We start from the raw sequence: 23,934 nt of genomic DNA on the forward strand, positions 1-23,934 counted from the left end.
CTCCTCCCATTGCAGAAAGGAGAAGTAAGAAGCATATTTATAAAACAAAAATCTAGCCTGCACTTTGCTTCACAATCTGTCACACTTTCTCATTTGAGGACTCTCCTGCACTCTGAAGTATGTGGTGTGTAGAGTACTCTAGATGGAACAACACTTATGTTGTTGTATCAATGGTTACTAAAATGGTTTTTGTGTAAAGTGTTTTGCGGACTGTACAATCCTTCCTCGCTTGTCATACACCTTTGCTATGGGAGATACGGTTGGTTTTGAATGTACTGATGGGGATTGGTGCAATTTTGTGGTTCTAATAAGCTCTGGATTGTTCAATTAAGCTCACTAAAGTTGCTATTTTGGCTCTTTATTTGTTTTTCACATGATTGATGCTTTGTCTCGATTAACAGATATTTGAATGCGAGACTTGGTTATTTCTGAGTTAATACCGCTTTGCACTAAATTATGGTTTTGAGTTTACATTGTTTAAGGTTTGTAACAACCCGTCCCACAGACCTCACTAGCCCACCGCTAGCCGCCCCAATAGACCGTCCGTGGACCCTGCTAGCCCACCGCTAGCCGTCCCAACAGACCCCAAGCTGGCTCTGCAGGGCATCGATCCTAACCCATCACTGTGGATATCCAAATCCACCAGTAGGTTATTGGTGCGCCAGGCGTTCCTCGAACCTTGGTCCCCACCCTTTAACAACTTTTCCACAGGACAAGTTGCCACCAATTTATCTGCAGGGCAAACTTGGGGTCCGTTGGGACGGCTAGCGGTGGGCTAGCAGGGTCCACGGACGGTCCATTGGGGCAGCTAGCAGTGGGCTAGTGGGATCCGCGGGACGGGTTGTCACAAAGGTGGTTTAAATAATTTGCTGGTTTATGATTTTGTATGCATAAGTGGTTTGCGGGGTCTTGTTTTTTTTTCTTTGTCGAATTTTGTGTGACGTTCCCAATTTCTCTAAAACCCTAACAATGTTGTGAACATGTGCATCTTTGAAATGCTCAATTACAGATCGAATAATGTTGCGAGATTCTGATAGTTCAATTGATAAGGTGCCACCATTGATTCATCGACGATCTCCATCACCGACAACATCTATTTCTTCTCCGTCGCCGGTCAATTCTCCGTCGCCACCTGCTGTTATTGCTGCTGCAGCTTCTGCTGCTCCCGAGTCTTCTCAACTCCCAATCAATGATTCTTATCCTGATTTTCTGTGGAATTACTTGAATTCGAGAGGTAAGCCTCTATATGATGCATCGGATCAGAGCAGTATTCCTTGGTATCATTAATCAAAGAAGGATCAGCGGATCCGTCAATTTGGCAGCCGTCGTATGAGCCGATGAATATTTGCTTCCTCACCTCTTAAGGAATTGCTCGATACAAAGATTTCCAGTGCAGAGAGGTCCATGATCAAAGGCATGTTCCCTGTAGTCCTCGTGAAACTGCTGATGTTATGCGTGTAATAGAGGAAAATGACCTGATTGACATTGTTGTTGATATTGAGCCGTATGTCAAAGAGGTGGTTTTGGAATTTTATTCCAATTTTCAAATCTTCAACAATGTGACGAGAAAGTCTATTCTCTATGCGCGGCGGAAGATGTATGAGTTTTTTCCTCAGATGTCAACAAAGTTTTTCGAACTCTAGCTATTAAGTGGCAATCCAATTCTGAAACTGACAGAGTCACTCTCACCAAACATGCTTTGGTCTTTCTGGAGAGAAAGTTGTGACTTGGAAGGATCTGCGGACGTCTGTGATGTGTAAGACGCTCACTGGGTTGTACCTGATTTGTTGTCTGAATTGAATTCCCTCGACTAACAACTCCAATGTGACCATTGATCGTGCCAAGCTTTTGTATCTACTAGATAACAAGATTCCTTTAAACTTTGGCAAGTTAGTGTACGATCAAGTGGAGCTTGCAGATCGGTTCCCTTGTCAAATTCAGAATATCCTACCTTTTCCAAACTTGATCTATAGCGTTCTTCGGTTTCAAAGGGAGATTGATCTTCAGCGATATGAAAAGCCATCACCTCGCCCGAAAAAATTCAATCCTAAATTTCGCAGGGGTCAAGGCGGTGTTAAACGCCGATTTGGTGACTATGTCTTTGGACACTCCTTGGTTGCGGACCTGAAACACATTTCCTCTCTACTTTTGGATATGGCAACACGCATTGAAGGTTAGTCATATATCTTATGGTGTTTGTTTCGAGTAAATGTGGTGTTTTTGTGGTTTTTTTAATCAATTGTGTCAATCAAGAAGGAGGAGATTATAGTTCTTTCCCTCACTCTTTAAATGATCAGACTCATAGAGTGAATGCTGATAGTGAGGCTCAAATTTATGAACCGGAAACTGATGACATTGATGCTGAAACTGAGCGTATTGATGAAGATGGGGTCTAACACCTCCTTTTCTCGTAGGAACTTTGAGTTTGAGAATTATGAAGAGGGTTTTGAAGATGATGTGTCTGAATGATAGAAAACTAGTTCTTGAGGGGGAGTCTAGAGTTTAGGGGGAGTGATCAGTTGTTTTCTACTTTGTGTTTTCAGCTCTGTCCCATTCTTATTTTGAGACCTTGCGTGTGTAATGTTTAATTTTGGACACAGTTTGTTTTCGAAATGAAGCTAGTGTTAACATCTTACGTATTTTGGATCTTGTTATTATTGGCATGATATGATGTCTGATTGTGAGTGTCCAAGAGATTTTGTCTGCAGATATGCTTGAAATGACAAATTGAATTAAAAAAAAAGGGGGAGATATTGAGTGCAATCTTTATGGGCATCATGGTTGTACGAGATTACTGGAACAAGGTGCATGATGTTCCTAGTTAAAGGAGTATCCAACAAGGGTTAAGTGATGACGTGGAATTGGTGCGAACTAAAGTGATGACGAATAGGAGATCACAAAGCACATTCTGGTTGAGAGGAGGATATTCTCTTCAATATTTGGAGGTATCCAAGATCATGACATCTAACCTAGAAGATCCATGAAGACCCATGACTATAACAGGGGAAGATTGTAGTTTTTTTAATCAATTATGTCAATCAAGCATGGGGGTATATGTACTCTGGGATCTCCTCTTCGTCGTCACTTCAGTTCACGCCAATTCCACGTCATCACTTAATCCTTGTTGGATACTCCTTTAACTAGGAACAGCATGCGCCTTGTTCCAGCAAACTCGTACAACCATGATGTCCATAAAGGTTGCACTCACACTTTGTTCAATGGACACACCAAGATGACAAGACAGACGCGGCAATTTCCATCAAGGACAAGATCCTTAACGGGTTATTTCTTGTCCATCGAACCTTCTTCTTCATCATTCTACAGCAGTCCATCAGGATCATTACATCATAGAGTTACATTTTATTTATTATGATATCATTACAACTCCAAGATTGGATGGAAGAGATCATGCAGGCTCTTTGGTTGGATTTTCCTGGTACTAGAATGATGTATTGTGTTTTTGATGTCTTTTGTCCTTCATTTAATATTCGTTTTGAGTCATTTGTCGCATCTTTATCTGTCTTTTGTGTCTTTTTGGTCTTTTCTTGAGTTGTGATTAGGTGTGGAGACAATGTGCTAGATTTGGAGTCTTTTGATTGGATTCGAGCTTAACTGGAATAAAGAAGTAGGAAGTGACTTTTGGACATCTTCAAGTTGAACTGAATCATGAAGTTTGGACAAGTCCAAAGAAGTCTGGTGAAGTCTATAGACAAGTCTGGAGGAGTTTGGTAAAGTTTGCAGACAAGTCTGCTGAAGTCTGCAGACAAGTCTGGTGAAGTCTGCAGACAAATCTGGTGAAGTTTGGTGAAATTTATGCACAAGTCTATTGAAGTATGGACAAGTCTGGTGAAGTCTGTTTTGACTACAATCCAGACACATATTTCCTTTTTCTAAATTTTTCTATTCTCATTTTTTATTTTTATCTTTTATTTTAGTAAGGGTATAAATACCCCCAAAACCTAATTAGCAACACATGCTAGGATATATTCTATTTTTCTGAGTTTTTCTGCACCTTGAGACTTTTGTAAGCTATTTATGGAGATTAGAGATTCATCCTCTTTGACAATTTGGAGAAGATTTCTAAACTCTTTCCTCATTTTATTTAATCAATTTAGTTATGTTTTCTTCCTCTCTTTGTGTTGTTGCTTTCAATATGTGTGAGTAGTCACCTAGTTGGGTTTTAGGGTTCTAAGTAGGGGATCAAATGAATTAATGGTTTAATTGTTGCTTGGGAATTCTATTTTCTTTTTGATTCTTTGATTCATATGCTCTTAATGCTAGAATAGGACTGATCGCCTTGTTCTAGATTCTAAGTCTTTCTATGCATCACAAGTGTTCGATAGAATGCCTGAACCAATATGAATTGAGCAATATTTCTCTAACCTGCGAAAGTTGATGTTAGGGGATATTGTGAACTTGTTTGATAATGCAAATTTGATGAGGAGATTACAAATGAAAGTTTAGTAATTGAGTAGTCAACTTTAGTGATTAATACCTTGAAAGAGGGTTAGTCAAATCTTGTGTTCATGTTCTAGAACGGTTCTTAACTATTGAATTCCTTGTTTCATTTCCCCATTGGTCATTGATCTCTGAAATACCCTATAGCCCAATGTTTTAATCCCATAAGTTAAATCATTTTATTTATTGCATTTTTATTTACAATTTCTGAAACCAAACAAACAAACTTTCGTTCGCTTTAGCTATTTACAAGTCTCGCAAATCTTTAGTGTACCATTGGTCCTTGTGGATTCGACCCCGCATATACTGCCTTGCGGTTAAGTGTATCGGGTAAATACTCGAGCAATCATAGAAATCATTCATTTTTCATTTGGGGGAGAGAGGTTGTTTTTTGAGATTGAATAGAAAAGGTTATGAGAGGCAGTGTTCTTTGTCGTTACAATAGCATTCTGCGAGCCTTTTGTATTACAACATTAGAAGCTCCACCCTTTCCAACGGCTCAAATGCTTCTCCTTGAGATAGTGAATAGAAATGCTCCATTGGACGGAATTTGGATTTCTTAATAGCAAACTCAACACTTAGATTCCATCGAAATAAACTTTGTTTGTTCATTAGACATTACAAGGACATTGTCATGAATGTCCCTATACCAGACGCAGCGGTGATTTATTGCACTTTAAATGCGTTATGGTACAAATTTTGATTTAAGGAGGAACTGTCCTTCTCAAATATCGAGACACTGGCGGATGCGTTGTGTAGAACCTTAAAGCATATTAAAGTTGAAGAAGAGAAAGTAGTCCTCGCAAAAAAGAACGCAGCAGCAAAGAGCGCGGTACCGAAGGAGCCCTTAGCCTCGAGACCAAAAACAAATAGTCAAGCCACATAAACACTTCAATCGCAACCAAGATCGTACACGCCGAACCTTCGCGGTTAATGGTGGGGCTTAGTCTTGGAATAACTATGTCAGGAACGAGGGCACCGAGGGTAGCTCGGCCAAGTATTGCGAATATCATAAAACTAACACACACGCAACTGAAGAGTGTCATTATCAACAAGCGCTCTTAATGGCCAAGTACAACAAAGGTGGAATAACTATTGACTCAAACAGAAGCAAGCCAACCGGGTCAAGAATGGGAAATCAGAATCGACGAGCCAAGAATGTCGCTCGAAAGTTCATAAAAGATGAGGGGCAGCTCGACGATCAAATGGACGACGAGCAGGAAGAAGCACACGAGGATGAACTAGCAAAACAAACTAGCACTGATCCCTAACCAGAGCAGCCTGCACCATCACTAATACGACGAATTAACATGATTATGAGAGGCTTGACGGCATGCAACGATTCAGTTCTTTCAATCAAAGATTATACGAAGAAGGCCGAGATGACAAGGTCTTTTCCAGCAAAGACCACTTCCCCGGATACGACGATATATTTTGGAAAAATCGATTTCGAGTAACTCGATCTATCGTACAACGACTTGCTGGTCATTGAACTCTTAATCAGCGAAAGCCAAGTCAAAAGGATACACGTCAACACTGGAAGCTCGGGGAACGTCATTTTGAGGAATGTACTGACACAAATGGAGATTAGCGAGCGTGATATCAAGCTGGATTGCTATTCTTTGACTGGATTTGATGGTGACTTCATCATGATTAGCGGCATGATCGACCTCCCTATCTTTGTTGGAGGGACGACAAGGTACACGCGCATTGTCGTGATCGACAAGCCAATGATCTATAATGTCATCCTCGACACTCTTATTGGTGTCGATCGACACCCACCCCAAAACCGAATATTTGGTTTGCGGATGTTACAACTATATATAGTAGACATGAATCTTAATCTTAAATCCCTAATCGGCTAATCTTTTTTCCTTTGAGCAATCACAAACACTTATCTCCTCTTCTTCTCCCTAGATTCTGCTAGCAAAAATAAGCTTGTTCAGACCATCACAGGTCTTGGTTTGGTCTTTGAGGTTTTCAGCGAGTCCAAGCTCGACCAGTTTCCAAGAGACATCGCCATTGGTTATGTTAGGTACTCCACCGCTGGTTCTTCCATGCTTAAGAACGTTCAGCCATTCGTCGGTGGTCATCGATTTGGCTGTGTTGGTGTTGCTCACAATGCAAATCTTCTTAATATCACGAATTGAGGGCTCATTTAGAGGAAAACAGTTCAATTTTCTTAAGCTAGATTTTTTTCATCATAATTTTTTATGCTTTTGAAAAGCTTCAAAGTGCGTATATTCGATGGTGTTTGTTAGTGAGGATAAGCTTGTTGATGTTTTGCTTGATGATGCTTAAGAACTAATTTAAATCATTGCGATGAAGACTATCGATCTAGGATGGTACAATGTCGAACCAAAAGTATGTTTTATGTCACTACCATGGCAAACCAAAGCAGATTCAAGTTGTTGTGAAGGCAACAATTCTTTTACGATCTAAGTCATAGTGATGATAGTTTGGAGCATAATCAAGGTGTTACGTGATGCTATCGTGACAACGAAGAACACTGCCTCGCATCACCTTTTCCACTCAGTCTTGAAAAACAACCTCTCTCCACCAAATGAAAAATTGATGATTTCTATTACGGGCAAGTGGAAAATTCAAGCAAAGAGCCCGCTAGAAAAGGAGGCTTTTAGCACGATCGCATGATCTCTTCCATCCAAGCTTGGAGTCGTATTGATAACATAATAAAGAAGATCTAACTCTATGATGTAACGATCCTGGTGGACTACTGTAGAGTGATGCACAAGAAGGTTCGACAGACAAGAAATAAACCGTTAAGGCTCTTCTCCTTGATAGAAATTGCAGCGTCTGTCTTGTCTTCTTGGTGTGGCCATTGATTAAAGCAGTGAGGAACATATTAAGGAGGGTTTTTATAATCCCCTTAAAAAATTTGGAGCAGTCTTTCCCGCCTCTGCATGGCTTTGAGCCCCACTCTAAGATTTTAGTTTAAGCAAAAATTCAAACAACAAGAAAACTGATCTACGAGTGTAGAAGTTTGTTAGAGACCTACGAGTCTCTTTGGCTAGCTTTGGATCAAGAGATTAAGCTAGATTTCTGTCTGCCCTTGTAATTCGGGTATCTCAATATCAATAAAGAGAAATTCAAGGTTGTGTGCTTATCATATTGTCTCCCTCTACTATTTAATATTTATTAATTAAACTCTAGTCGTCTAGGCCAATAAGCTTTAGTTGCTAATGTTCAAAATTAAACTACACGGCACATACAGCAGATGTTTGAACTTTGAGCTAGGATCACTTGCTAGTCTGAGAAAGAAGCTTGTCAAGGAAATGTTTTGCTTTAACAATGTAAAAATGTTTATATTTTTTGAATATAATTTAACATTAAATTAAAATATAAAATAAAAATAAAAATAAAAAGTGTTCTGATTTACACATTCCTATTTAAAATGTTTTTTGTAAGAGAGTATATATGTTTCTCACCGTTCTCTCGTTTAAATATCGGAATCAGCTGTTGAATCCTAAAAATAGAAGACGATTACAACATATATTTAGCTGGAAACTATGGATCACCGGACTGGAGAATCAAAGCACCGTCAGAAGATCCGTAGGGTTATGAAGATAAAACAACTAAACCATATAATTTAAATGATTCGTAGACTGTCAACATCCATTATGAAGCAGGGTCTTTTAAGATTAGAACTTGTCACACACACTGTGTTTGTAATGGGATCTGCATCAGCTAATTTTCAAATGCTTACATATCAAACATTCATTTCTGTTTCTCCACAATGTCAAATGCTTGGACTGCATAAATCTCTTCTTGGCACTCCCTTGAACCCATCACAATTGACATCTTGGCACTCCCTTGAACCCATCACAATTGACATCTTCAAAGGGAATAAAGTGTCTTTCAAGAATTGGATCAGAAGTACAGTCTTTCGACAATAAGAGAGAACCAAAATTCCTTACATAAATCTCCCGCTACCCGCTTCAATCATGTGTCCTACAGTCAGTGTAAGTGAGTGTAGTTGTTCAACTTGTTAAAACATATCCAACTCATCTATATTTCTATCTCTATAATAGAAATTGCTATTTTTTTCTCTATATATAGAAGAACTCTATTTCTTCCTCTGTAAATAGAGTTAAACTATTTCATTTTCAAAATAGTCCTTTTAATCTTAAGTTTTTTTTATGACGAAAATAAATAAAATAAGTATTTTTAAGAACTAATAATATAAATGTTTTTAAAAGTTTTAGTATAAATATATATTCTCGAATATTGAGACTACCATTTGCAAAAGATAATTTATATAAATTTCATAAATAATAAATTGATCGTTTGTGGGAAAATACACTAATGCTGATGGTAAAAAATATAGTATATTTTGAAATATTTGCATGTTATGATGCTCTTTATAATAATAAATGCTTAATTTAAATGAAAATAATAATTTTATGAAAGTGTTATAAAAATTAAAGTAAATGAGTCAGTTTGCAATTTTTATATAAGAAAATGTGTTAATTGTAAAATAAAAATAGTATCTATTTAGAATATTCTTTTTTGGAAGAAAAACTAGAGAAATCCATTTGAACAAAACTTAGGTATATTATAAAAGATACTTTAAAAGCATCTCCAATTCATCTCTATATATGCTTCTATATATAGAGCAGAAAATTATAACAATCTCTATTTTAGAGGCAAATTTATTCTGATCTTGCAAAATAGAAATTGTTATATTTTTTTATTTTTTCTATAAATAGAAAAAAATATAGCAATGTCTAGTAATTGTATTATAGAGTTTCTCTATTTTAGAGATAAAAATAGAAAAATATATTAGAGATGGTCCTACAAATAATTTACAGTAGAACCTCTATAAATTAATACTCTTTAAATTAATAATCGCTATAAATTAATAAATTCTTTCGGTCCCGAGTTGGGCTGGTGTAAAAAATGATATATTTCGATAAAATAATAAGATAATATTTTTTTTGGAAATCCTATGTAAAAATAATGTCCCATCAATATCATAAATTAATAATCAAATAAACTAATATATATATATATATATATATATATTTAAGAAAATCTAGTGATATATACCTCTATTGTTGTTTTCTTATCTAAGAAAATCTAATGAAATATGACTCTATTGTTGTTTGCATATTCTTGAATTTGCATTCTTATTAGAGCTCATCTCTAATTTTTTTCATTGTTATATTTTGAAATTGCATCCAAAATTTTTGGAGTCCTAGATGCGATAATTACTTTTTTAGTAACTGGTTCTAAAAGTACCACAATATTTTCTTCAACTTTATCATTATCACGAAGGATAGTAGTAGCAATGTGAATGATAACAAAAGTATCTTATTTTGTAATAGGAAATTTTTAAATTGTAAATATGAAAATTTTTTTTTATAAATTTATATATTATTAATTTATCGATAAAATAAAACTGCTATAAATTAATAAAATTTCATGGTCCCGACCTTATTAATTTATAGAGGTTTTACTATATTTTGCTTTAAGTGAGACTATTAATTTGTTTTTTGTTTTTTTTTTTTTTTTGCCTAAGTGCGATCGCTAATTTTAAAATATAAAGAACATAAACCCAATTAAAATAAAGCGCGAGACAAAGAAACAGAGCATATAATAGAAACACAATTGGATAACAATAATATTACAGAACGACACACTTTTACCAACAGTACGATCTTATAAACATAAAATATGATGCAATTTATCAGGAGTTCAATCAAAGTAGTAGCACAAACGACTGGAAATCTAGTTATTGATATCTAGCAAACCTGGATGCGAGTTATTGATATTATGATGCAAATAAACAGAGACTCAGTTATCACATAATAATTATTAGACCTTTCCTAATAATAATTATTATTATGCATCTCTGAGCAACTGATCAGAGACTAGGAGGAGGAGGGACGGGAATGGTCGTTCCAGCCTCAATCTGACCACGACCAATCAGACGCCAATGTCTGTCGACACGGCGGCTTAGAGCCACCTTCTCACCTACGGTGGTGCAGACAGGCACCGTCAGTTGCACTTTCATCATCTTATTCTTCACTCCTAGAACCTTAGCTCCCGTCGACATCGACCCGATGTTCACCATCAGTATCTCTCCCTTGCTTAGCTTTGCCACCTTCATTTGCTTCTCTTTTTCCTTTGTCCTCACCCCAATAAGACGGATCAGAAGCTCGGTACTCACCTCAAGCTCAACATAGACCTCAGGGAGAGAACCCATTTCTCCAAGCACTTGACCAACCAACCTATCAGCACGGGTTAGCATAGGGTCCATTGTTGTCCCAACTCCGATCAGACCTCCCGGCACAGCAAACTGAAGCTCGTTCTGTTCTGCGTACAATGACGTGATACGGGTGTAAATGGGAGCGCATTTGGGGTTTCCAAGCAAATCTTTGTCAACCATACCAGGTCGGATCTCAATCAATTGGTTGACTTTCAAAACACCCTGCAAAGAAAGCAAAAGATCAAATTGGACCCTGCAATACAAACAAAGGGATGACTGCAGAAGCAGAAGCTACCCAAGCCATGATAAAAGTCATTTACTTTGATTTCCTAATGTTTTACCAATTAAATGGAGGACTGCAGAAATGAAAAAACTACACAACTTCCAGAAAGAAGGCACAAGATAATTTATTTGAACACAGTCCAAGGTAGAGAGAATCAAATCAATACCCGGAAGATACTTCCACCTGCCACTCCACCTTTGATATCATCAACCTCATAGCCAGGTTTATTGACATCAAAAGAACGAATGACTATCATCTTTGGCGGTGACACAAAATCCCTTTTAGGGATTGGAATCTTCTTGACGATGTACTCGCACACAGCATCAATGTGTATTTGAGTTGTGCTGAGACAGGAACAATAGGGGCATCCTCGGCATTTGTGTCCTGCAACAGGTTTATAGCTTAATCAAATGATGAAGAAAATATGCTAACTGATTGATGGGAATATTCAAACCTTTATAAATCTCTGAATTGCAGTGTGCTGTTCGATGGCGGATTTTTCTTGAATGAGATCAATCTTGTTCTGAAGGATTATTATATGCTTAAGGTGCATCATGTCGACAGAAGCAAGATGTTCAGCTGTCTGTGGTTGAGGACAGGCCTCATTCGCAGCAATTAAGAGTAGAGCACCATCCATGATGGCTGCCCCATTGAGCATTGTGGCCATGAGGATATCATGTCCCTGTTGAGAAAACATAAAACACCTCCTCAATGGGTTATAGGACAAGTAAAAGTTTATATTTTGTGAGAAGTGTAAAACTCATCATACCGGGCAATCCACAAATGAGACATGCCTCAGTAGCTTCATCTTGCAGTTCTCAAATCCAGGGACATCGCAATTTGGGTTGTCTTCTTTCCCGCTCCCATAAGACCTAGAAATTTCAACAGATAAGTTGCTAGCTAACCCTCATACACCAAAAGAAGCAATCCAGAACAAAACTCACTTGTAGCACATTGGTCTAGGGCACTTGTTATCCTCGCATTTGAAAATCTTGGCATTTGCATATCCAAGTTTAATGGTAATGTTACGCTCCAATTCATTCTTAAAACGGACAGTCTGCAGAAACAATTCATACCAAGTTAGAAGACCCTCGAGTGACAGAAAATAACTTCATTAGAAACAAAAAGTCAATAGTCCACTACCTGCACACCAGATATAGCTTTCACAACCGTAGACTTTCCGTGTGCAACATGTCCGATGGTTCCTGAAATATATCGATCACAGTTATAATTTAGCCAGAGCCTAAACTGAAACTTAAATAAAGCAGAAAAGGTAATTAAAGCAGAAATTACCAATGTTTATCGTTGCCTGGCGGGATATGACCTCGGGAGACAGAGGATGCAGCTCATTTACATCAAGCTTGCTTAAATCTTGTTCAGCTAAACCCTTGCTCCGCCACATTATGACAAAAAGGAACCGCCTTTATCCTGCTAAAACCAGAATCAATCAATCGAACCGTCTCCACCGGTAAGCTAAAGTCGATTCTAAGGTACCTTAGGGTTCTATACAACCATAGTAACGAAAATCCATTGCCTAAATATCAAAAATAAAAAAAAAAACAAAAAAAAATCTGATTTACTTTGAGATCGACAAACCTGATGGCTTGAAGCCGATTGGAGAAATTTGAGAGGATTAAAATCTTTCGCCAAGACAATCAATCCCTCGTCGAGCAGTCGCCGGAAACCAAAGAGAGAAACAACTTTTATCTTTAGGGTTTTATATATACTTAGGGGTGGTATTCGTTTAGGATTTAGAAAAAACTTTAATGACTTTAAAAGTTACTTAAAATATATTATTATTCAATCAAAACTTTTAAAAACTCTTAAAAAATTTAGTGTTATTGGTTGTGGATTTGTAAAAAGTTATCTAAAATCTTGATAAATCTAGTGTTATTGGATTAAGAGTTTTATAAAATCATTAAAAATTTTATGTTATTCAAGTAAAACAAAAGAATCTTGGATTATTAATGAATTCTAATTTTATGTTATTGGTTTAGGATTTTTTATCATTTCCTTCATAACAAAAGTCATGAAAACTCTTTCATCAAATAGAAAGATTTTACAAGATTAGAAAAAACAAATCATCAAGATTTTAAAAAACTTCCTAAACAATCTCTTAGAATCCTTCATTTTTAATTTTCAATTTTCTATGATTCTAACAATCAGCAAGAACATAAAGTCATTAAAATTCTTTCTAAATCCTAAACCAATACCTCTCCCTAAATCCTAAACCAATACCTCCCCCTTAAACACTAATGGCATGAATCGTAAATAACACAAAAGCAACAAAAAGAAAACATTTATATATATATATATATATTTTTTTTTATCGGCAAACTTTCATTAAATTAAGCCCAAGATGGGCCGAGAGTTACAAGTGAAAACGGAGCCCAACAAAGTAAAGCCCATTATAAACTTAATAATCTAAAGCCCATTATAAACCTAATAATCTAAGACAAAAAAACAGCAACACACAATTAGGTTTAGAAATTGACACGTATTGGACACGTGTTAATTATGAAGTTGGGGTGGAACAATGATTGAGTCGCGCCGCCTTCCACCGGAACAGAGTCTCCGATCAGACCCAAAATTTTCCAGCCGAAAATTCATCTTTTTCGCTACAGGGATCCATCGATCTTCAGCTTTTTGCTCCGAATCTCACCACTTTCCTTTTGCATCTTACTCCAGGTGTTAAAAACAAAAGCCCCATAAATTTTCAGATCTGTGAAGCACCAAAAAACGGGATATGGCTAGATGTCAGATTAGTCGCAAAACTTTGCTCTCCTAAACTGCTCTTCACCCTCCACAAAATTCCTCCCATCACGAATCCCAAAAATTAGAAGAAACCATCATACACAGCCAATTACGGCCACTAGGAAGGGTATGAGGATTTACTCTCCTTTTCCTTGGATTCAAGCAATCTAATGATCCAAAACTTCTGAATCACCCACTCGGCTTTGATCTCTTTAACTTGAAAGAAATCAATCTAGCTCTGCAAAAAGAAAAGAAAACACAAAACTTAGCCATAAGAGCTAAGAAGAAATCGCATCTGAGCGAGAAATAAAACCGGACTTAGCCGGAGACAAAAAACAGACAACAAAAGTCGTCGGAATAATATACAGTTGCTTTCTCTACCTGAAAGATTTGAGAGAGAGAAGAGAGAGAAAGCTTTCATATTTTGCATGTAAAACAATTGACATTTATATATATATATATATATAACAATAATGGCATGTACCGTGAATAACACAAAAACAAAAACAGTCATGGTCTTTTCATGAGCTTTTATGTGATATTTGAGTATTACAAAGCTTTCTTAGAGCATTTCTATTGGGAGATTGGGTACTTTTAAAAACTAAGAACTTTTAAAATTAGAAGATTAATTAAAATTATCCTTTCCAATGGTAAAATTTTAATTGGATTCTTAATTTTGAAAAAATATTATTTTCAAAATAAAAATAATTCAAGTAAAACATTATTAGTTTGTTTAAACATTTTAGATTTTATAAAAATAAAAAATTATTGCATAAAATTTTTAAAATCTAGTAACTCTAAGACAAAATATCACCAAAGGTAGCATTTTTAAAAACTAAACAATGAAGCTCCTGGAAATCAAAAATTAACAAAGCTACGGTTAAAGATATCATCAAAGGTAGCATTATCATGATGTTGAGACTGTCATCAAAGAGCATCCATATCAGAGACTACAAGACCCTCTCTGCTTACTACCTCTGCAAGTCTGCAACCCTGATATTAATTATCCTGCAAACTTCAAATGTCGACTACATAACGGTGTTGGCTCGATGTATCAGAATGATTTCGATCGCAAGCATTGTGATGCGAGTTTCAACACCACTGTTCCCATGAGTTATACTCCAGAGGAGAAAGATTTGAATGTAACCAAATTGGAAAGTGTTCTTAAAGAAGGATTTGAGGTGAAGCTGAGGATTGATGAAAGACGGTGTCAAGAATGTAAATCCACAGGTGGAATCTGCGCCTACCGTGTAGCAACTCCAGTTTGCTGCAAGACAAACTCGTCATCAGAACACAAATGCACTCCAATGATCCCATCTAGATATTTTGGTAAATTACTCCGACCTCTCTCAACGATTATATATATTTTTTTATACCAAATTAGCCTCTAATTACATTTTTTTCTGTATTTTCAGTTTTCTTTCATAAAAGATTTAATTGTGTCTCTGATATGGATGCTCTTTGTGATCCCCTCTTGCTTTGTTTCTCAAGTTAATATGAATTTCAATTTGTGTATGTATCTGATTTTGCTAATCTTCTTCCTTACGAACCAGATCCTTTCCTTTCCTCATCAAGCTTTCTTTTATATGTACGATTCTAAATTTCTGTCTTGACTATTGAACTGACGTTTTCTTCGCTCATGCAGGTCTCTCCAAAAAAGCGAAAATTGGTACATGTCTCCTCCTATATTTCAAGGGAGACTAATGTTAGTAGAACATACCTAAGTAATAGCATAATCTTACGGAGGTCTTGTCATTTTGTTTGTCTATAGGCATTGGATTTGCTAGTGGATTCTTCATTACCAGGCTTTTCATAGGATGTATGCTCTGTTTCATCATCCGGAGAAGAAAGAAACTGGAAGCTCAAAAACACAAGAAAAGGCTTATCAACTGCACTGCCTTACTCCACCAATACAGTGTCAAACACTCCAACTATGGACTTGTCCCTTAACGGTCTAGGGACAAAAAAAAAGCAAGTGGTAATGTTGAAGGAGCAAGTCAAGCGTGAAAGCGACACATTCAAAAGACTTGGTGAGTTTAAATCATACGTTTCTGAGGCTATGTCTCATTCACTAGAGACTTTTTTCTCCTCGCTTTTTTAATTATGTTTTGCACTCACCCAAAACTGAAAAAACTTTCCTTGCTAGTCAATAGTCATTGTGGAGAATCTGTTAACGTATAAGAAAAATTTATGAAATCCGCAGATCCATAATTCGATATCATGTAAATATTATTTTCTAGCTTTCGGTTGACCCAATCATTGTTCATAAAACAGATAATTTTGGATAAAGAGGACATGAACAAATCCATGCATAGTTCAAAAGCATCTCTCTATATAATAAGATTTATTTTCCAGTTTCCATGACAACTCAAACGCTCTCTTCAAAGCTAACTCCAGTGTTAGCCTTCACTGGCCTAACTATCATATAATCGATCACAAGGAAGGTAACAAAAATCATTATTTATCAGTTCTACCAAATTCGGAACAATTATTTTAAGGACCAAAATTTAGGAAAAGAATGAGGAGGAATATGATATTTCTCTTCATTCCTTAAAATTTTTACAATTTACAAAGAATATTATTTCCTCATCATTCCTCTACATTCTTCATAAAATGAGGAACACTAAACCAAAAATGTTCCTCCCCAAAATTGACGAGGAACAAATGGAAAAAAAAAATATTAAAATTTGTTTTATATTTTAAAATAAATAAAAAATTATGTTTATTAATAATATTTTAATTTATAATACAATAATATTCATATTTTTCACAGTATATTGGCAGAAAAATATATTTGGTACAAAATTTCATGTTAAATTAATTTGAAAGCTTTATTTCGAAATTGTATGAATAGTAAAATAAATTTAAAAGATGTGTATATCGTAAATAAAAACTAAAGAATATTTTAAATTAAATTTTATTGTAGGTTAATATTAACTATTAGTATTTAATATGATGTATCTAATATTTAATTCACAAATTTTATTTTAAAATCAAATGTAAAATTTATTTTATATACATTAAAAGTAGTATTAGTATTTTTATTAATTAATTAATTTAATATTTAATATATTTTTAAAAATATTGTTATTATTTGGTTACCATTCATTAGTTTGTTCCTTCTCTGCATCTTTTCCTTTCATTCCTCAAAAATTGTTTATTTCGTTCCTCATTGTTCTTTTTATTCATTTTCTTTTTGTTCATCTAATGGTTATCAGTAGAAGCCTAAATCTTACACAAAACCAAACAATTATTTTGCAATTGGTTAACTTTTGGATATTTAAGTCTAAGGGAAAGTTTTGGAACGAATATATGATTTTAAACATAAAAAATATTTGCTTTAATAAATTTCTCTTGCATGGTTACACAACAAGTATATGATGGAGTCTCAGAATAGATTTTCTACTTGTGGATCATATAAATTTTTTAGGGGGTGTATTCAACTTGACATTTCAAGTGATTTGTGTAAAATTTACAAATCCTATGTTATTCAATCATGGGTTTAAAAAGTCTCCTGAAATCCACTGTTATTGAACTGATGATTTAAAAATCTACCTTAAAATCCACTGTTATTCAAAACAGTTTGTGGATTTGGATTTTAATAATTTTTAGGGATTATGGAGGATTTGAGAGGATTTGTTTAGTTAAAAATACAGAAAATCCAAATCTCATGGTTTTAGGTGAGATTTGAAAGAATTTCACCATAAATCATATCAATTTCCCTAAAATCTATCAAAATTCTAAATTTTCTAAATCCCACAAAATTCTCCAAAATCATGGTTTCAATACACCCCCTTAGATTTTACAAAAATAAAAATTAGAAAATATTGCATTCTAACACAATTTTCACACATTTTATTGCATTCTAACAAACTTCTTGTCCACAAGGCACTTTTTGCCTTGCTTTTACACTGTTCACTTTATTTTTATACAATTTTACCCCTCAACTCCTTCTAACCAAATTATAATTCCTCAACTTTCTAACTACAATTGTTAGAGCAAAAGAATCTCCTCCTTTCATTTGTAACTAAAAATAATGGATCTTGTGGCTGTATGACTTACACGTGTCTAGTTCCTTCAAGTTGATGTTGGCAGCCATATATAAAGGTTTCTTTTGTGTGGATAAGGGAGACAGGAAGGAATATGGTTTTGGTGAGCCGAACATGGCGGTCCTGGTAATAATTGTCTTTTACGTTTTTTGGTTGTTTCCGTGGATGTCATTCTTATTGGTTTAGGGTCTTTTCTGTGGATTGCAATTATGTGATTGATATACCAACAACTGTTCTTGGTTGCAGGTTGGACATTGTATTTTCCTATGCGGTGAGTGGGCTTCTTCTGTGGATGGCGTTTGGAGGTTTGAGGTGGATAAGTTTCTCATTTCGAGGGTCGTTCCCCTCTCCGAGACTGTTACGTTAGCTGAACTTGAGGATGCTGTAATACTCAAATTCGGCGTTCTGAAGAAGAAGGCTTGTTTCAGTTTTTCTCCTCCTAACAGCATGCTTTTCACCACGGGTGAGAGAACTACTCATGTACTGGTTACTACCGATGTTGGCTTAGACTACTTCAAGCAATTGTTTCGTGAGAACCGTCATTTAAATAAGTTTGTCAACTTCCAAGAGTCTAGAAAGAGAAGTACAAACACACATGAGTTAAATACAGGGGATAAAGATTCTGATGTTTCTGGTCGTGGCATTCCTCTCTCCGCTAATTCGCCTGGATGTAGTTTTGGAACAAGCAATGATGAGTTGGCACCATTACTTGATGCCGCTATTGGAAGCCAACTGAATGATGTCGTCGTCGCTGGTCTTTCTGAAATGGAGGAAAAATTTAAGATTGGAGTTACTAATGGTAAGAGTGGGAAGCGTGTGTCTGCCGGAAGTTTCGGTGAGAGTGGGAAGTGTGGGAAGTGTAGTTTTGTTACCAGTAACACTTTAATTGATGTTGATGTTGAAATGGAAGGAACGGTTGGTTCCAAATCAACAATCCCCATATTACCTACCACCCAGGTTGATTCATCGCTATTGGTTGCTGTTGATGAAATAGAGTCAAATTATTGGGAAAGAGGTTGTAATGTTGTTTGCCAAGAGGGTAATGTTGAAGACTAGGGTCATAGTTCTGAAGAAGAAGAAGACGCAGAAAAAAAAGAAAGACCAACTCAGGAGATTCTTATTCCTTTAGGTTATGATCGAGAAATTTGGGGAAACTTTGTGGGAGATCATTTTGGTCTTGCAAATCCTGTAGAAATTATGTGTACCACGAATGACTGCTTTGACCATAGGGTTGTTGTCAACGGTGGCACATCATTACCAAAAGATGAGAAATTTGTTATGGATTCTGGTGGGGTTTTCGGTCTGAGTGGTGACCCAGCAGTCAGTCAACCTGTCCAAAGTACCCTGACCTCGTGGACACATAATGGTGGACAGGAAGGGATTCCAGCTAAACCGAAAAGGAGGTTAGAGGATGTTGACCATGAGGAGTTTGATATTCCTCCTCTGTTTGATGACATAGAATATGAGAGGGATGAGATTCCTGATCTTTACATTGATGACGATGATAAAGGCATATACAAGGGCAAGGTATTCACCAACAAAGAAGATTGCCAGATAGGTTTAGCCATATATGCAATTAAGAATCAGTTCCATTTTAAACAAACCCGGACGAAGCGAGACTACTTTGTTCTTAATTGTTCTTGTGCGCGATGCGACTGGAGGATTATGGCTAAAGAACTGCGTAATGGATACTATGAGATACGTAAAGCATGTTTGGAACACACATGCTCAGTTGAAACAAGGTGAAATTACATGAAGAAGGCGACATCTCGAGTTATTGCTGCTTTCTTTAAAGCACAATTTAGCGATCCATCTAAAGCCCCAGTACCAATGGACCTGCAGCAATTGGTCCTCGAGGACCTAAAGGTAAATGCATCATACAATAAGTGTCGTAGGGCTAGGGAAAAAGCTACAGAGGATTTGTTTGGCTCTGATGAAGATTCATATGATCAACTGGCTGAATATTTGCATCTTTTGAAGCTCGCAAATCTCAGTACTATAACAAATATCAAAACAGAAATTGAGGAAGATGGTAGTAAAAGGTTCTTGTACACGTTTTTGGCGTTTGGGACATCAAACCAAGGCTTCAGTAAGCTGAGACGTGTTCTTGTTATGGACGGGACGCATCTAACTGGTAAGTACAAAGGAGTGCTGTTGACAGCAAGTGGCCAAGATGGTAACTTTCAATTATTCCCTCTAGCGTTTGCTGTTGTAGATAGCGAGAATGATGATGCGTGGACTTGGTTCTTTGAAAAGCTTGAACGGATAATCGCAGACAGCAATACCCTGACCATCATTTCTGACAGGTGTCAGTCCATTTACGTTGCTAAAAAGAGGGTTTTTCCCCTTGCTTATCATGCAGCTTGTATTTTCCACTTGGCGAGGAATGTCAATGCCAAATTTCACAACAAAAGTCTTGCAAAACTGGTCACTAATGCTGCATATGCCTTCACAGTTGGCTCTTTCCAGACGATGTATGGACAAATTAGAGGAAAAAACCTCGAATGTGCTAAATGGCTTGACAAAATCGGAGCTGTTCATTGGTCACGCGCATATTTTCAGGGAGACCGTTACAATCTGATGACTAGCAACATAGCTGAAACGTTGAACAAAGCATTATGGAAGGGTTGGGCGTTACCAATAGTGGAGTTGCTTAAGTTTATTAGGGCTATGTTAACACGCTGGTTCAGTGCAAGGAGGAAAAAGTCTGCCATACACAACGGGTTGGTAACTCCGGAGGTTGATAAACAGATGACAAAGAACATGTCACTAGTTAACGGAAGCAAGGTTGCAACTGTTTCAAGTTGGAGTTATGAAATTGTGGGGCTGTTCAACGTGAAGCACCATGTCCTTCTGGATTTGAAAAAATGCACCTGCAAACATTACGATCGAGTAAAGATCCCTTATGGAAACACAATGTTGGCTGCCAACTACCAAGGTATTCCACCAACAACACTAGTAGACGAGTACTATAAGACGTCTACATAGGCAGCTACTTACGCAGGATTAATCAACCCTGAAGTTAACCCCAATGATCTGGGCATGGGCGATGAAGTTGTTAGGAGGGACATAATCCCACCAAAGTCCCGCCGGCCATGTGGTAGGCCAATTAAGACTAGAATTCCATCTGTTGGTGAATATCCGGTAAGAATGGGCAAAGCTTCATCTATTTATTCACCTGTTTCTCATGCGAGTAATCATGTATTAATTTGTATTTTTTTTTCCGCAGAAACCTTCAACTGGCACTGTGAGAGTTAATAGGTGTTCAATATGCAAGCAGACAGGACACAACAGGAGTAGGTGTAGCAATCCTATTTGATGGTGTTGCATTTTTTTGTGAATAAAGTTAGGTTTTGAGGGCTATGAGTGATTTTTTTGGTCCTTCTTAACCAGACTCTTACTTTTGCTCACTTTTAATTGACATCTATTTTGCCTTTAAGGCTGCGGTAAACGCTATGAGTTAGGTATGTGTTGAGTAGCAATTTTTTGGTCCCTTCCAGGTAAGTGCTGGCTGAGTGACGTCGGAAATATTAGGATCTCTTTTCATATTTGTTTGTCATATCCATATGGCTTACTTCCTGCGGTTATTGTAAACGTTATGAGTTATGAAACGTTCCACTATATATCTCTTTTGTCTTCTTTATATTATTACATATCTCGCATAGTACCATCCATATGGATACCTAATTGTGGACAGCCCAAGGTTATCAAAAGATTACACATCATAATCCCACACAGAACCTCGAATTACCATATAGGACAGCCTATCCATGTGAATACTACACTATAACAACCCTAAAAAAGATTATTTCCACTCTAAAATACCCACCTATAACAAAAATAACAACGTTTCGTTTAACCATGTGGACACACCCTTGTGGATACCAATAGCGACATGGCCAAAAAATCGATGGTCAACTTTTATCATCCCTGCTTATAGTGGATTGCTCGTTCAACAATGGACAGCAATAGCTGTTACTCTAAACTTCGAATTACCATCTATAGGCGGACTAGGTTTCTAGCAAAGTCCATCCATGAGGATACCCCAAGCTAACAACCCCAATAAATACGATCGTGGACATCATCATATACATTACAATCAATCCACATAGACAGCAATATTTAACGATTTAAAAACATTTCTCAAATCACATTTGTTGCCTGCTTATACTGGATTTCTCGTTAAATAATGGATACCATTACCTGGTCTTCTTATTTTACAAGTTTTAAATCCTCAATTTAGGGTTCTACCCACTATAAGATAATGTTTATCCATACATAGCAAATTCATACTAGATTAGCATATTTTTCATTACGGAAAAAAAGATCTTAGCACATCTTAAAAAGGGTGTGTCACTACAGTAGTTTGGGAGAATTAGAATGCAAAATACAAAAAACTACTAAAAGCAATATTGGTTACAATTCTAAGACAAAAGCATTATATCTCTAGATAGAAAGAAGAAGATACACTCGATACACCTCTCCCCATTGAATTCCCGCAGCGCCTCGTGTTCAAAACAGCACATTGGCACATCTCCAAAATGCCAAGTATTAGCATACGTCCCCCATCGCTTTGGCCGCATTTTGTGGATGTGGTACATTAGAGAGTCAGCCAGCCTATCAACATCACCAAATCGAGACTTCTTCTTGTAGTTCCAGTAAAAATCCATATTCGATGTCCCTTCGCAGCTCTTCAGCATTATCCACAACAACTCAGCAACTGGGTACACATGTTTAATGCTACTCACCACTGCAATTGCCTCTTTCAAATCACAACATTGAAAAGCTAAGAATAAATTTTCCACATACAAAGCATAAGGATTCTTGGCGTATAAACACATCCCAAAAAAGTCATTGTACACAAAATCGGGTCTTGACCAACTAACAAAATTGTAATTGCGATCCAGCCTAACAGAGGGAAGTGTTTCCAACGAGTGAACTGCTACTCTACCTGCACGCCCTGCGACAAACCAGTTTCCCAAATGTTTGATGCCATCCTGAGCTACCAAACTCACAATTTTCGCCAGAATTGGTGCTGGGATGTAAAGATCTTTACGTGTAGGAAACTGTAAAAGCGTTAACAAGTAGATTCAACATATCTACCAGATCTATTACACAAAAACTACAATAAACAAAGTCTAAAAACAACAAAAACGAACCTCAGGATTCAGTCGAACAAGAGGTTTGGTGATAGGTTCTTCAGCTGGTTCGCGGTCACTCATACGTGTCCGAGCACTATGAGGACGAGGGAAATGTCTTCGTGGTAGTATTCGACCATGACCGCATTTACCATGAGAGCAGTTCTCACAAATGATTTTGTATGTAGGAACCATTTTCAGCTATTTTCTATTTTCTATCACATACAAACTAGGTTTATATAGAATCAGTCTACAAAAGATAACTCCCAAAATACCCCCAAACACTAACAATAATGGCCTTCATCAATACATAACCACGTGGACATATCCACGGAAACATAACTCATACGAATCCATGTGGATACCAAATAATGTTCAACTACTCATCTTATAAAGGATTTTCTTATTAGATTGTAGAATACACACCCAATTGTTGAACACTATATATTTACAATCAATTGCTAAAATACCCTCAACATACTCTACAACATCCTTAATCCTCTACAACTCTAGATGAAAATGGCTACTAACCTTTCATTTTTTGTTAAATAATTTTCGATAGAACATCTACTTAGGTCTTAGATGTTAGGGAACTACTTTTGCCTAATTTGGGTATACGTTTAAAGCTATACGTTATGGATTGCTTTGTTTTCAATATTGACGTATTACTTGTCTTACGGTTCATGATTCTATTTAACCATTCAACATTTATGTTTTACAATTTAGAGTTAGTGGGTAATACAATCTTCGGTTTATGGTTTAGTTTTCGGGTTTAGAGTTTAGTTTTAGGGTTTAGGGTTTACGGTTTCAGATTTTGGGTTTAGGGTTTAGGGTTTAGGATTTAGGATTTAGGGTATAAAAATTAGGGTTTTAGGATTTAGGGTTTAGGGTTTATGGTTTAGGGTTTAGGGTTTAGGGTTTAGGGTTTAGCAGTTTAGTGTTTTTAGTTAATGCAGTTTAGTGTTTTTAGTTAATGCAGTTTAGGGCTTAGTGTCCATTGTTAGGGATCTATTAATCAGTACT

General features: G+C 36.5%; 1 protein-coding gene and 2 pseudogenes across 2 annotated transcripts; 2 read left to right on the forward strand and 1 right to left on the reverse strand.

Annotated features, from left to right (window-relative positions):
* The first annotated feature begins 969 nt into the window (after positions 1-969).
* Positions 970-5,729, forward strand: LOC147934063 (uncharacterized; annotated as a pseudogene).
* A 4,343-nt stretch (positions 5,730-10,072) lies between these two features.
* Positions 10,073-12,703, reverse strand: LOC104723727 (eukaryotic translation initiation factor 2 subunit gamma-like; annotated as a pseudogene). Its single transcript, XR_015570639.1, has 8 exons — positions 12,567-12,703; positions 12,264-12,398; positions 12,114-12,175; positions 11,915-12,027; positions 11,740-11,842; positions 11,425-11,652; positions 11,137-11,354; positions 10,073-10,909 (listed from the first exon to the last, which is right to left on the reverse strand). The product of XR_015570639.1 is annotated as a eukaryotic translation initiation factor 2 subunit gamma-like (transcript).
* A 6,822-nt stretch (positions 12,704-19,525) lies between these two features.
* Positions 19,526-20,761, forward strand: LOC104728575 (uncharacterized). Its single transcript, XM_010447534.2, has one exon. It carries the CDS (start codon positions 19,526-19,528, stop codon positions 20,759-20,761), a length of 1,236 nt encoding a protein of 411 aa, XP_010445836.1.
* The last annotated feature ends 3,173 nt before the right edge of the window (positions 20,762-23,934 follow it).

This window comes from Camelina sativa, chromosome 11, assembly GCF_030686135.1.
Source record: "Camelina sativa cultivar CO46 ecotype springtype chromosome 11, ASM3068613v1".
Classification (NCBI taxonomy): domain Eukaryota; kingdom Viridiplantae; phylum Streptophyta; class Magnoliopsida; order Brassicales; family Brassicaceae; genus Camelina; species Camelina sativa.